At 33.4% G+C, this 16,075-nt stretch overlaps 1 protein-coding gene across 3 annotated transcripts in view; it reads left to right on the top strand.

Moving 5' to 3' along the window:
* DENND4C (DENN domain containing 4C) overlaps positions 1-16,075 on the top strand; it is a 126,664-nt gene that overhangs the window by 34,457 nt on the left and 76,132 nt on the right. For all 3 annotated transcript variants that reach the window (XM_019934884.3, XM_019934885.3, XM_019934883.3), the window contains exons 3-8: positions 6,780-7,032; positions 7,963-8,032; positions 9,966-10,135; positions 12,932-13,170; positions 14,736-14,802; positions 15,849-15,907. In XM_019934884.3, coding sequence (XP_019790443.1) covers positions 6,780-7,032; positions 7,963-8,032; positions 9,966-10,135; positions 12,932-13,170; positions 14,736-14,802; positions 15,849-15,907 — 858 coding nt within the window. The remainder of the gene's footprint in view (positions 1-6,779; positions 7,033-7,962; positions 8,033-9,965; positions 10,136-12,931; positions 13,171-14,735; positions 14,803-15,848; positions 15,908-16,075) is intronic.

Genomic DNA, 16,075 nt, shown 5'->3' with positions numbered 1-16,075 from the left:
ATCATGTTAAGGAAGGTCCCTTCTATTGCTGGTTTTATGAGGGCTTTTACCATAAAAATGTGTTGGGTTTTGTCAATTGCCTCTTCTTTTTTAATTGATAATGATCATGTGGATTTTCCCTTCATTTTATTAATGTGATGTATTACATCGTTTGCGTTTCTTAACATTGAGTCCTTCTTTTAATGTAACCATAATACCACACCTAAAAAATGATTAATTCTTGAATATCATCATATATCCAAATTACCCTGATTGCCCAACGAAATGTTTTTTTTTAAAGAGTTGGTTGCTGGTGGTTCTGTTCATAGTTGTTCTGATATTAAGAACGGTAGTGAGCTGCTACATTTGACCACCACTTGTTTTGCTCATCATTTCCTTTACTGTTCCAACAGAGCTCTGGTGAAATTGTCCCAAGGTCCTCATTATGTTCAAATTTCCAAAGCCAAAGGATGTTTTGCCCTTATCTTACTTTACTTTAACTCCTTTAGTATAGTACATATCACCCTATTTAGCGTCTACAATTTTCCTTCAAGTCAGTACAGTTGCAGTGGGGGTCATACAACTTTATAAGATTAGTGGACATAAGAGCCAGTTTAGAAAGGATGGAGCATGATTGGGAATTGGAGTTATAGAGGCTTCTTTTTGAAAGCGTGACTTTAAGGGAAAGAGAAGATAGTTATGGGCCTTGCTATTTTGTCATGGTCCAGTATTGTCCATAGGGCCTGTGAGTGTGTTAGAGAGTCAGAATCTCAGGCACTGCCCTAGATCTACTGAATCTGTATTTTAACGAAATCCCCAGCAGCAATGGTTTAGGATACCTGGAAGGTGAGGGGAAACAGAGTCCAGGGCTATTTTTTAACATTTCTCCCAGGAGAGAACCTTGAACATCTTTATATTGAAGGGAAGAAACCAATGGAGAAGGAAGGGTTGAAAATATAGGACTGAGAGGTTTTACTGTCAGTTCTTTTATTTTCTCTGTGGTTTTCTTAAGAAGATAGGTAATATCCATAATAGGATGGGTATAGGATAAAAGTTTGATAATATTCATGTCAGTTGAAGGGAAACCAGCCCCAGGGACTTACTTGTGTTCCAGCCCTCACTGTTCTCTCTGTTAGCCATCCTTTAAAGGTTATCTGTTCACATCCTCATCCCCAGACCTCCCACCATATAGTTGTAATTAAAAGGGTATAAGTCTCTGAAAGATTGTTGTTCCTTGTGATTCAGGGGCATAACTTAAAAATGATGACTTAGATAATCATACTTGGATGCTTTCAGGTTGCAAGCGGCTCTTTCATATATATCTTGCAGTTCCCTAAGGCTTCTAATTTCTGTTGACTGATCCAGGTTTGCTTGAGCGTGCGGTCGTCTTTTAGCTGATCATGGTGGTAAAGTTTCTCTCCAGATCAAATAATTGTTAACATCTGGTGATTTGGTCTTTTCTCCCCTCTTTCCCCTCAATTAAGCATACTAGTGAGGTTTGGAAAAACCTGTTAGCCAGTATAAAGACAGGTACCCATCTCATTCAACTAAATATGAAACAGAGTTGTCAAACTTTTGACCTTTTGGACTGTTTTATAAATAAGATGAGATATTTATAAAAATAACAGTTTTTTTTTTTCCTGGAAAAGATGTTAAGTTACAATATGTAAGATCTGATATTCCCTCATAATTTCAAATACTCCATAAAGTGTAATTTAATCAGGTCACTATATTATTGTATATGTCAGATGTGTTTTTTGAGATAAAGAATCACAGACTATACAAAGTTTTTATCTTCCTTCACTTATCAGATTGATTGACTTTCATATGAATTTTTTTTTCCAGCACTTTTGGTTTTTGAAAAATTTCAAACATACGGAAAAGTTAACAGAATATTGTAATAAACACCAGTATCCTTTTCTCCTAAATGGTAAATTGTAATATAATGAACAATATGCTGTCCATCTAGATTCAACAAATTAACATTTTCCAATATTTTTGTTAAACTGAAGCTATCATAACAATTCTCCTATGAATACTTCACCATGCATCCCTTAAGACATGTTCCTAATGACCATGGTATATAGAAAATTAATAATTCCATCATATTTTTCAGTATCCACTCCCTAGCCAAATATTTGCATCCGTCTCAAGAATGTTTATTTATAGCTTAAAAAAAAATCCAGGATCCTGTCGTGGCTTACCTGTTGTATTTGGTTATTGTACCTCTTTAGTCTGTTTATCTAGAACATTCCCCAACATTTTTCTGTGATATATAGGCATTTTGAAGAGTCTGGGCCACTTGTTTTATAGAATGCCCTACATTCTAGATTTATCTGATTGTTTCCTCATCATTTAACTTGTTCCTTTATTGTCAGTATTTCCTGTGAACTGGTGTTAGGTTTAAAGTCTGGGTTAAATGTACATTAAATATTTTTGGCAAGAATACTTACAGATAGCGCTAGCATCAGAAAAGCATGTAGTGACAGATTGTCCCATAATTAGTGATGCTAAGTTCAGTCACTTGGTTAAAATGGTTAATGGCTTGCTATCTATTGTAAAGGCATTTTTATTTTTTCTGTTATTTAAGTAATTTGTGGAGTTGTGGGCATTGTTTAAATATCTTGTCCCCTAACACCTTTTCACTTACTGTTTCCATTGGTCATTGCCTGAATTAGATCTTGTATGGGGGGATGTAAAATGAGACTTTTCTAACACTGTCATTTAAAAAATACATTTTTAATTGGCATTTTATCATAATGAAGAGCTTTCCTATTCTCTTGGCCTCATTTTTTTTTTTTTTTAATGTGGTACTTGGGCCTCTCACTATTGTGGCCTCTCCCGTTGCGGAGCACAGGCTCCGGACGCGCAGGCTCAGCGGCCATGACTTACGGGCCTAGCCGCTCCGCGGTACGTGGGATCTTCCCAGACTGGGGCGCAAACCCATGTCCCCTGCATCGGCAGGTGGACTCTCAACCACTGCGCCACCAGGGAAGCCCGTCATTTTTTTTAATGAGACAGATTTTTAAATTTTCTTTGAGTATAATTGAGGAACTGAATTTTAATTTATTCCGTTTGATAAAAATCAATTGCAATCCTTATTCTTTTTGCCCAAATTGTCCCAGGTTTGGCCAGTGGGAGCCCTTTCCGGCTGACTGCTATGTCAATCAAAATTTGGAGCTATGTGTATTCATTGTTACTGAGGTGTCTATTTTTTATATAAATAAATATTTATATAAATCATGAGTTCATACTCATATTTCAACTTCAAATTTTAACATTAAAATCTTACTGAACTCATTTTGGATTTTATCTTGTTTCTCTTAGCTGAAAATCTTGGTTTCTAAATCATAAATACGTTACTTATTTATCTTATTTACGTAAGGTAATCTCAAGTTATAGTATCAGTTTTACTACCAATAGTAATTCTGTTACTGAGTTCCTTGTCCCTAGAATAAAACCCATTAAACATTTACAGAGTACTGTGTTAAAAAATTATATGAAATAGTTTTTCTATGTGGTTATATTACCAATTTGCTATGCAGTTAGGTTCATTTGTTCCTTTTTGTGTTTCATTTGTTTTAAAATTCTTTTAATATGGAAAATATTGTTGCGGTTCAAAACACATAAAAAGATATATTTAGAGAAGTATTGCTTCAGTTTCTGTTTCCTCTACTCCTTTCTCTATACTTTCTGCCCTCCCCTCCCCTGTTGTTTTGTTTCTGATTTATCCTTTCAATGTGTGTTTTTACAGAAATAAACACATATGTGTGTATAGTTTTATTTCTTCCTCTTAAACAAAATGCAGATACTATGTACACTATTTTATACTCTGTTTTTTCACCTAACACCATCTCCTGGGAACCACTCCATTTCTGAAAATGGAGATCTTTCTCACTTTTTTTTTTTTTTTTATAGCTTTGTAACACTTATTTGTGTGGATGTATCATACTTTATTCAGCCAGCCTCTATTGATGGACATTTGGGTTCTTTCCTATCTTGTGCCCTTAAAGAATGCTTTGGTGAATAATGTTGTGCACATGTTGTTACATATTTGTGGAGTTATAATTTTCAGGTAGATCCTAGAAAGGAATTGCTGGGTTAAAAGATACATACATGCATAATTTTGTTAAATGTTACCAAGTTTCCCTCCATTGTGATTGTGCCATTTTATCCTACCATCATCACTGTATGTGAGTGCTTCTTTCCCCACAATGCCATCAACAAAGTATGTGATAAGATTTTTGAATTTTTGTCAGTCTCACAGTAGAGAAATGGTATGTCAGAATAATTTTAATGAGGTTAAGTATTTCTTCAGTGTTTAAGGACCGTTTTTTCTTTGGTGAACTGTTAATGTCTTTTGGCATTAACTGTTTGTTAATGTCTTTTTTAAAAACAGGTTTTTGATTAATTTATTCTTTTAAAATTCAGGATAGTGGTTTTCCTTAATGATATAGTGATTGGAAGGGAGAATAATGAGAACCATTGGTGATTGTCTGTTTTTTGGTCTGGAGCTGTTTATACCGGTTTGTACACTTTATGCCAATAAACTGAGCAATATGCTTAAGTAAAAAAATAAAATAAAAACAGGTTTTTGGTCTTCTTCTTGTTTTTTTTAAATGAGATTTTTATGTGTTAGGAAGATGAACTTTTTGTAAAAGAGTCATCAGATGTTTTCTCTAAGTTTATTAATTTGTCTTTTTTTTAAATTGAAGTATAGTTGACTTACACTGTTATGTTAATTTATAAGGTATACAGTGTAGTGATTGAATATTTATAGATTATACTCCATATAAAGTTATAAAATATTGATTATATTCCCTGTGCTGTACATTACAGCCTTGTAACTTATTACAAGTAGTTTATATCTCTTAATCCCTTTTACTTATTTTGCCCCTTCTCCATTCCTCTCCCCTTATAATTTGTCTTTTGACTTGGTTTACAGCGTTATTTTGTCATGTAAAGTTTATTTTATGAAGTTTATTTTCTTACTCTTTTCTTTTATTGCCTCTAGATTTTGAGTCATAGTTACATTTTTCCTACTGCTAGGTTTTCTTTTAGTATGTTTTCATTCTTTACATTTACATATGTGATCCACTGGGAGCCCTTATTGTGTATAGTGTGAACTACAGATAGAATTTTGTTTGTTTATTTTTCCCAAATGGCAATTTGCTTATTCAAGCACCGCTTATTAAATTAAAAAGTCCATCTTTCCCTCAGTGTATTGAGGTGTCACCTTTATCATATACTAAATTTCTGTTCATTGTTCTTTCTATTTACTCATTTGCCAATACTATTTTGATTTAAATATGGAGGCTATTATAGTGTTATATTTAGCTGGGCTTTAACAACTTCATTGAGCTATAATTCACATATCGTACAATTCAGCCATCTAAAGTGTACAATTAAATGGTCTTTAGTATATTCACAGAGTTGTGTAGCCACAGTCCATTTTAGAACATTTTCATCACTCTGAAAAGAAACCTTATACCCTTAGCAGTCACTCTCCAATACTCTTTCCTACTCTCTAGTCCTAGGCAACTACTAAATTACTTTCTGTCTCTGTAGATATACCTGTTCTGGACATTTCATGTAAATGCAGTCATACTATATGTGGTCTTTTTTGTCTGGCTTTTTTCACTTAATATGTTTACAAGGTTCATCCATGTTGTACCATGTATCAGTACTTCTTTGTTTTTATTGATCCATGATATTGTTACATGGCTATACTAGAATCTACATATCCATTTATTAGTTGATGGACATTTGATTGTTTCCACTTTTTGGCTGTTGTGGATAATGATGTTATAAGCATTTGTGTACCAGTGTTTGCATAGATGTGTTTTCTTTTCTCTTGTGTATATACTGAGAAGAATCTGTGTTTATTTTTCCTCTTGGGTCATGTGGAAAATCTATGTTTAACCCATTGAGGAACTGTCAGACTGTTTTGCAGAGCTGTTGATTTCCACCAGCATTGTATGAGGATTCCAATTTTTCTGACACTTGTTATTATCTGCTTTTTTATTCTAGCCATTCCCATGAATGTGAAGTGGTATCTCATCGTGGTTTGATTTGTAGTTCCCTAATGGCTAATAGTATGTTCAAGATCTTTTTATGTGCTTTCGGACATTTGTATATCCTCTTTGGACAAATGTCTATTTAGATTCTTTGCCCATTAAAAACAAAGAAGGTGTTTTATTTTATTTTATTATTTATTTATGTTTTGCGGTACGCGGGCCTCTCACTGTTGTGGCCCCTCCCATTGCGGAGCACAAGCTCTGGACGTGCAGGCTCAGCGGCCATGGCTCACGGGCCCAGCCGCTTCACGGCATGTGGGATCCTCCCAGACTGGGGCACGAACCCTTGTCCCCTGCCTCGGCAGGCGGACTCTCAACCACTGCGCCACCAGGGAAGGCCAGTCAGGGGGTTTTTAAAGGTGAAATTTTGACAGGAATTATGAAGGTAAATTTTGTGAAAACACCTGAATACTAGATAAAACTTCTGAGAATTGACCTGAGGATGATTGTGGTATTGCCCCTTTTTTGTTTCATATGTTTCTTGTAATCAATAAAATCAAGTTGTTTGATCCTATTTACACTTCTAAAATTGTATTCTAGCTGTTGAAAAATAGTAGGAGATTTATAATTCCCAAAGTAATTATTTTAGTTTTGGTTTGCAGTTAACATTTGGGAAACAAAAGGGGAGACCAAAAAAAATTTATTTTGTTCTCAAGGAGAAAACTAGCCTTAACCTGACATATGTTAACTTATCTATTTATTTCTTCCCTCCCTGCCATGCAGAGTTTTATATGATGGGAAAGAAAGACTAATTCCAGGATGTGAAGTGATCCAAGCCACACCCTATGGTCGCTGTGCCAATGTCAACAATAGTTCAACTACTTCACAAAGAATCTTTATCACTTATCGAAGGGCTCCTCTAATTCGACCCCAGAATTCGTTGGCTGTAACTGATATCTGTGTTATCGTAACCAGTAAGGGAGAAACCCCTCCTCATACCTTCTGCAAAGTTGACAAAAACTTAAACTGCGGAATGGTAAGAATAAAGTTTCATTTCCAAAATTTCATATGAAAATTCAAAAAAATTTTTTGGACTTCTCTTTATTATTGGGCTTATTATTTACTCTCAGTTTATATTGTCATGACTTTTTTATTACTTTTAGCTCTCTAATTTTTATGGTTCATAATAACTTAAAAAAATCCTTAGCTACCTGATGTTTTAGAATAATTTCATCCAGAAAATAGATGCTTAAAGTCAGGGATTTTTTTTTTTTGATATGTACTAATACATTACACTAATATACAGGTTTTGTTAGCTTTTGGGTTTTAGTGGTATCTTTAAGGACAATTACAGGGAGATTGGGTCAAGACACCCTTTATATTTATTTATTTTAAATATTGTAGTGTTCGTATTTATTTTAAAAGGGCTCTACTGAAGAAGAAAATGCAACATATACATTGGATTTATAGTTTTATGACACTAAAGTTTACTGTTGGGTTATGTTTATTTTGAAAAACAACTTAAAGGAAATTAATATTAGCTTAAATGAGGTATAGGCAGAGATGACCCATGCACCCAAGGCTATTAGTCAAGACAGGTTTGCCTCTGGAGATAATGACTTCATAGCATCTAGTGACCCCAGTCTTCCCTAGTTTGGGCTCAGCACCCACGTTTTGTGCTGTTTCTTTCAAATAGAGGCAGCCTCTGCATGATTACAGAATTGTAAAATTTTTGAAACAAGCTTTGCATCAGTTTAATTTTCGTGGCAATTTGTTTTTATTCCTTTTCTTCTAGTGTTTTCAGTTTCATGTTTTGCTATATTGTATACTATATATAGTCTGTTTGATAAACATGTTTTAAATAGACTTCCTTGAGGAAATAATCAAAATCTTTAGAAGACATTCAACAAAATCAATTTATTATCACTCTTTTGTCTTTTTTTTAAACCTAATTTATATTTTACAGTGGGGCTCCAGTGTGTTTCTGTGTTATAAGAAGTCTGTGCCTGCTTCTAATGCAATAGCATATAAAGCTGGTGAGTAAATGAGAAAAAAAAGGTCTCTGTATTGTTGCACACTAACATTTGGTTAGAAGAGACAGTGTGTGCTCCCTTATACGGTTTGTGGAATTGATCTATTCATAAATTGAATTATCTGTAACTTTAGCCTGTAAAGGCATAAGTTTTCCTAAATACATTACATACTACAAGATACATTAGTATTACCCCCCACCAATAAAAATATACTGTTAATTAAATGGAAAATTTTATTCCAAACAAGCATTTGTGGAATAAACATTCAATTTTAGTCTACACTAATAGATTTAATAGTTGAGTGAAAAATATTTACTCTCTGACCTTTTATATTTTGGCAGTCAGAAAGGTGTCAAACTACATCTTTACTTCTTATAAATTTCCTTCTCTTATCTCTGTGTGTCTGATTTGAAACCACATGTTACTTGCCATGAAAGGTGGAGTTGCTTCCTTTCTCCCTTGTTGCAAAGAATCAGCTATATGGAAGAGAGGAGGGCCTGAGAACCTTTTCTGCCATGAAGTGTTTGAGAAATCTATCGCCACATTCTTAACTGCACAGTAAAGTGTCAAGGGCTGTAAAGATTTAAGTGTGACCTCTTCATCCCACTGGTATGGTGGGATAAAAACTGAAAATACAGGTATGCTCCAGTTGTAAATAGAAGAGATACTGGAATACTTCTTTGTGAAAAGAAGCAGTGTCAATTACTTTTTATTGTGCACAATTTTTGGAATAAAGTTTTACTTCAGGGAAGTCAGGCAAATCCATATATGAGAAATCTTAATTGTCCTCATAAAGACATTCATACTAATGTATCAAACCATTTAATATAAAAATAAAGGCAACAATTAACATTTATAAATTTCAGTATCACTTTAAAATGTAATACTGTTAATATTGCTGTAATGTGTTGATTATATATGATTTACTTAGAAGTTTTTTTTTCTTTTTGGTGGTGAGAAAGTGTCACTTAAAGAAAACGTATAGAAACAAGTTTTGTGAAGGTGTTCAGGTATTTGATATAAGACATATTTTAGAATAAAGAATTTTGTAGACTGAATTTGGACTCAAAATTCTGCTACTGACTTTCAAGTGTTTAAACTAGAGGTGGTCTGTGTGTTAGAGATATTAGAGGCTAATGAATTGATGCCATGTAGCTACTTTATTCTGAAGGGTCTTTGTTGTGCTTCTCAGAGTGCCCCCTGCTCCTGCTTCCTTGATCTCGCAAACTCTGTACAGAAACAAGAGTTTCTGTCTCATTTACTTTTCATGTTACATTCATTTTACACTGCTGCTCTCTCAAGAAAAGTTTAGGGGCTGTGATAATTTCTGCTGCCTTGGCATTATTTCATAACACTTGTCCCTTCCCTGAATTTTTTTTTCTCCCCACAGAAGACTAACTGAAATAGTTGATAAATTTCCCTGTATGTTTCTTGCATTCTCTAAGATGTTGGCAGTATGTAGGGAAAATACATTAAGATTAATGATCCTGTTGAATAGAGTTTTAACTAGTATATTTAATACATTTTAATTTTACAGTGAACTTTAAGTCCATGGGTAAAAATAAATGGTAAATTTGTTATTTATTTTAATTACTGATATGGCAAGAGAAAAATTGATCTTGAAATTTCACACAAATATTTCTGTAGAATGTGCTATTAAAATATCCTATTAATATGTAATATGTAAAACATCCTATTACTATGTATCCTATTAATATATAATTAGTAACTATTTAAAAGTAACTATTTAAAAAAAATTATCGGGAGTTCCCTGGCAGTCCAGTGGTTAGGACTTGGCGCTTTCACTGCCGTGAGCCCGGGTTCAATCCCTGGTCACGGAACTAAGATCCTGTAAGCCGTGTAGCACAGCCAAAGAATAAAAAATAAAAAAATAATAAATAGATAAATAAGTATCATTATGTCCTTTCTCCAATAGGTTTAATTTTTAGGTATCCAGAAGAGGACTATGAGTCATTTCCGCTATCGGAATCTGTCCCTCTCTTCTGCCTTCCGATGGGAGCTACGATTGAATGTTGGGATCCCCAAAGCAAATACCCGCTTCCAGTTTTTTCAACTTTTGTCCTCACAGGCTCTTCTGCTGAAAAGGTATATTTTTTCCTCTTTTATTAAACCTATTTTGTCCATGTTTTTAACCCATAAAATGATTAATATAAGGTTAATGTGAATGTTAGGATTATTTGGACACAATACATTTCTGTTTACATTTGTACTTCAATGCCCAAAGTGAGAAGTCTACATGAAAATTGGGATCAGGATGCTGATACCCCTTGAGTGTCTATAGGAGCACATATAAAGTCTCTGGAGAGATACCCTCAAAACCCAGGCTTCAAGATGAGATGCTAGTGAAAGTTAGAAGACATAGGTACCATAGGAAGAATCAACAAGACACAGAGCTGTATTACACCCTTAAGATATTGAAATGATAGAATAACAATATCAAAGATATTATAAATTGAATATATAATTGAAATTATTCAAGACCTAATAGAGGGGCTCAGAACATCAAGGAAAGAACAGGATATTTTGAAAAATGAGTAGACAGGTTGGAAAAAGAATCAAATGTCTAGAAATGAAAATATCCATAAAATTAAAAATGTAATGAATGGTTTAAACAGCAGATAAGTCATACATGAACGAAGAATTAATGAAGTGGAAAATAGGTTATCTTGAAAGTGGCACAGGAATACATAAAATATAAAACGAGTTTAAAAATGCAGAGGATAGAATCAGATGGACCAACAGATATTTAATGAACCCCAGAAAGAGAGACTAGAAAAGGGAGAGACAGCATTTTAAGAGCTAGTGGTTGATTGAGAGTTTTCCAATGTTGATGAAAAATGGAGTTTTTCAGGTTAGATACACTCTGAATCTTCAGCAGAAAAAAAATAAAAGTATAAAACCACCTGTTTTCATATTATAGTAAAATGATAGAATACCAAAGACAAAAAACAACCAGAAAGAGAAGACATACTTACTTATAAAGGTATAACTATTAATTGATGGCTAATTTCTCAACAACAACAGTGAGGGTCATAAGACAAATAATACATTAAAATTGAGGGAGTAAGTGAAGATAGTTTAAACAGTATGCAGAAAGCGCTAGCCATAAAAGAAAAGATGAATAATAGGACCTCACTGGAGTTAAGGACATCTGTTCATTCAAAGGTACCATTAAGAAGGTGGAAAAGCAGGCCCCAGGCTGGGAGAAAGTAATGTGATACTGTAGGTGTTCCATAAGGGTCTTGTATTCAGAATATTTAAAGAACTTCTATATTGTCAGCAAGGATAAGAAATAACTCTGTGGCCCAACAGGTATACACCTGAGCATATCCCAAGAGAAATGAGTATATATATTCTCCAAAACACATGTATATTTATATACTTTATTGGTAATAGCCAAAAATTCAAAACATGTATAAACAGTAATAATAACATAGAATGATAATTTAAAATAAAAGAGATGGCAAAAAAGCAATATTAGGAAATAAAAAGTAAATAAAACTACAGATCTAGTAGAAATTTAAAAATTGAAAACTTTCTTAGGAAGTTTGATAGAATAGCCAATTTTATTGAAATGTGTAACTAACCAAGGCTGACTCTTGTGGAGCAAACAAAAATACATCTGTGTCCTCATTCTCCAGTCTTCAAGTTTACAGCCACTGTACTGAAGACAATAATTAAGGTTAAGTATCCAGCAGTGTCTGGAACATAGTAAAGTACTCACTAAATGGAAGACCAGTACTATATTGACTGGATTGCTTACAAGTAAGCTAACTGTTTAGCTTAATAATCATTTATAGTTTCTTCCTTTGAAAGCAATAAATATAAATGAATATTTTAATATCTTCAAACACTTAAGCATTACCAAAGTTACTTTGACCAGTAGAGAACAACAAATCCTCATTGTGATGCTTTTGACATATTGCTTGTTAAGAACGCCAGAGATGACTTTGAAATAATTGTATCTGAGAGTGTTATTTGTATCTGTAAAGACAAGGGTTAATGTGATATAACAGACACACATATGTATGACATATATACATACGCATATGTATATAGTGACTAAACAGTTAAAAGATTTATAAAAGTATCACTTAGCCATTTCTAGAGCGTTTTCATCACTCTAAACAGAAGTTTCTTCCACTCCTATCCTATGTCTCTCTTTTCTACTATCTGTCTCTACCAATTTGTGTATTCTAGGTAGCACATATAAATGGAATCATATAATATTTGTCTTTTTGTGTCTGGCTTATTTCACTTAGCGTAATGTTATCAAGGTTCATCCATGTTGCAGTATTTATCAGAATTTGATTCCTTGTTAAGGATGAATAATATTCTCTTGAGTGTATATATAGTCAGCCCACCATATCCAGGGATGCCCAACCTGTGGATCCGGAGGGCCGACTGTACTACATCATTTTATATAAGGGACTTGAGCATTCATGGATCTTGGTATCCGCTGGGGGTCCTGGAATCAACCCCTCTCGAATACTGAGGGATGACTATACTACATTTTGTTTATCTGTTCGTCTGTTGATGGACATTTGGGTTGTTTCTATCTTTTGGTTATTGTGAATAATGCTGTTATGAACACTGGTGTACAAGTATTTGTTTGAGTCCCTGCTTTCAATTCTTTTGGGTATATACCTAGGAGTGAAATTGCTGGATCATAGGATAATTGTTTAACTTTTGGAGGAGCTGCCAAACTGTTTTCCCCCATAGCTGCACCATTTTACATTCCCATCAACAATGTTTGAGATTTTTTTTTTCATTTACCTGTCATATGCACTCTAAGCAAATACTTCTTTTGGAAAAAGAGAAAAAGAGAAATTAATTTTTAAAAACACTCAAATTTTACAATGGAATTTTTTTACTCTGTAGGTATATGGAGCTGCCATCCAGTTTTATGAACCTTACTCTCGAGAACTTCTAACAGAAAAACAGCTTATGCAGCTGGGCCTGTTGACACCTGTGGAGAGAAAAATGGTCTCCAAATCCATCAATTCAAACAAATGCATTTGTTTACTCTCACACTGGCCTTTTTTTGAAGCTTTTAGAAAATTTCTCATGTTTATCTACAAACTTTCTGTGTCTGGACCACATCCTCTTCCCATTGAAAAGTATGTATAATGATTTGAAGGATGTCTGGTGAAAAAATTGGATGTATATATGTACATTTCATTGTTTACCTGACTTCAAGCATCAGAGTTGAAAGGGAAGGAGAGTCACAGTCATTCTACTTTTTGCTTGCTCCCTTCTTCACCTGAATCATTGACTCTGAATTTAAAATTGAGGAGTGGTGGTGAGGATGACCAGATAAAAATCTTCTGAGAATTCAGCTGAGGAAGAAACATATATATACATTATATTGTATGTGTTCTTCCTACTCATTCTTAAATAACCAAGAGAAAAATAGCTGTTGTTGCACACACACCCCAACTATCCAAATGACCATTGCAAGTTAAACATCTCTAAACTGATGTAGAAATTAATGATGTTAATTGATGTTAATTGATTAATTGATGTTAAAAGTAAGGTTTTGGTTTTAGCATTGATAGAACTCTACATGCTTTCCCTTTGATTTGTAATTCTCTTCATCATGGAAATGTTTTGTAAGCAAGAAAAATAGATGTGGAACCACTGTCTTTTTAAAACCACATCTTTTCTGACTTCTAGTGGCATTTTGACTTGTTTATTATAGTAAATAACTCATGTATCCTGCTAACAAAGCAAGTCAAGATCTTTGGTGGAAATGTGTTATACTGTGTGTAAACAGATTTTTCTTAAACTTTGCAAAATTTCACATTATAGCAAAAAGATTATCAGTGAAGCATACTAGTTTAGTGGATAAGAGGGGGCCAGTTACCTGTAGGTTTTAAAGTAATGCTGCTCAAAAATCAACTTTATAAAATAGTAAAAGTACTATGCAGAAACACATCAAAATTTGGTGTAGCAATATGGTTTCAGCTTTCTTGTTGTATTACTGGAATGACAGTCTAATGGTTCATAATTCTAGATTTAACTTTCAGCTGTCAGATTAACTTAAAATTGATTGGAGTAAATTTAATGTTAATAATAAGTTAGCAGCCTTTTGAAAAATTAAGGTTCTATGAAATTTGTGAAAAAAAAATCAGTGTATATCATCAATTCTTTTTTTTCAGTTGAAGTAATACTTTGCATTTAGTGGCTCCTAAGAGCTCAAAACTTTGGAAAGACTTGAGTTATTATGTATAGGTGGAGAAATAGGACAAGTGATTTGCCCGAAGTTATAGTGTAAGAACTATATTAATTTAATTAATATTATTAGATTGAATTCTGTATTAGTTTTGATTCATTATATCACAGTTAGTTGCTCCCCATACTGATACTGATAACCAGGGCAATAAATGTTAGCTTCTTTCATGAAAACTATATTCATGTTATTCTTATTTTCCTGGTGATAATAGGGTATATTAATCTGGACTTTTAATCAGGAAATACATTTTGCATTTTAGAAGTTGCATTCCACTCATAGTGGAATGAGTACATTTATTTACACTAAGTAAATGTATTTATTTATTTAGCTTCAGTTTTAGGTAAGTGGCTTTGTCAGGTCCAGGATGATGAATAATGGTATTTAAGATCTGTTAAAATCCATGAAGCATTTTAGAAGAGTAATTATCTTTATTTCAAAAATTTTTTCTAGGCACATTTCACACTTTATGCAAAACATCCCTTTTCCTTCACCACAAAGACCAAGAATCCTGGTACAGGTAATAAAAAACAGTATGTCTGACGGGAGTGCTGCATATGTTCATTCCAGTCATTGCAGTGGGGATGCTATGGCCCTTTTGGTTTGAGGCGGAGCAAGATGCATCCATGAAATCCTTGAATTCTCTGTATTTTATGTCTTTAGCTAATATTCTTTGGTACTGTTTTTTTGAATTTTGGGTATACAGAATTGGAATAATTACAATACTTGGTTCATGACATCATCATTGGTTCATGTGTGGCCTTTATGTAGCCGACTTTAATAATGTAAAACCCAAAATTATGTTGAGGGCATGTTTTTAACATTCGAGTGACTAATAAATATCAAATGTGAAATTGGTTATGGTTGGAAGGCGGAAGTGAAGCAGTCTATAATAGTGTTGTTAAAGGACCAGTTTCTTTTTATTTCCAGTCAGTGGCAGACCTATATAAATATATAGCTTGTGACGTAAGCAGCTTACCATATGAGATCAGTATAGACGTGAACAGGTCTATTCCCTGTCCAAAGACATGAGTTCACTGATAATGTACTTGGATATGAGAGCAGTGTCAGAGTGCCATGAAAGTTTCTAAATCGCTTTCTCTCTATTTATATACTGTTCTTCCTGGACCAATAACAGTTTGCAGACTGATCTATAGAGGCAAGCTATTTAAACATTTTTTTCTAAGATGGTTATTAACATTATATGTGTTAGTCAAATATTGTTAATCTTGAATGTATTTCAGTTCAGCAAGTATTAATATATATTAAGCAATTGCCAAATAGAGAGTAAATAAATTGGAGGCTTTTAAAAAGCAGTTATTCCATAATTTTTAAACAGCTGTATTTTAATCAGTTAACTGAATCAAAATTCAGTTGAATTAACCATTTAATTTTAAAGAACTATATACTTCTAAGTAAATAACAGCTATTGTTTTATGTTTTAGTACATGTTTCCAAAACTGTTTCAGTCTGCCTATTAAAACTGTTTTCCATTTTACCCTTGATCTAAATATTTAGGTTTCAAAATTGGCTTGGTTAATTTATCATTTTTTTTCTTTTTTTAAGCTATCAGTCCATGATGCGTTAATATTTTCACAACCAGTTTCTACACCTTTACCACTAAGGTAATTAATGGTATATAAAATAATACATTTGTTCACTTGGAGCAGAATGCTTTAAAATATTTTAAGGGTTAGTATAATAGAGTTGTGTTATATTTACAAACTAAGAATAGCCTTAATGTTTCTAACTTTGATAGCTGGGGCCATTCAGCATTTTAAAAATGGAACACT

This window comes from Tursiops truncatus, chromosome 6 (genome assembly GCF_011762595.2).
Source record: "Tursiops truncatus isolate mTurTru1 chromosome 6, mTurTru1.mat.Y, whole genome shotgun sequence".
Lineage (NCBI taxonomy): Eukaryota > Metazoa > Chordata > Mammalia > Artiodactyla > Delphinidae > Tursiops > Tursiops truncatus.
This window is presented reverse-complemented; position numbering and strand designations above follow the sequence as displayed.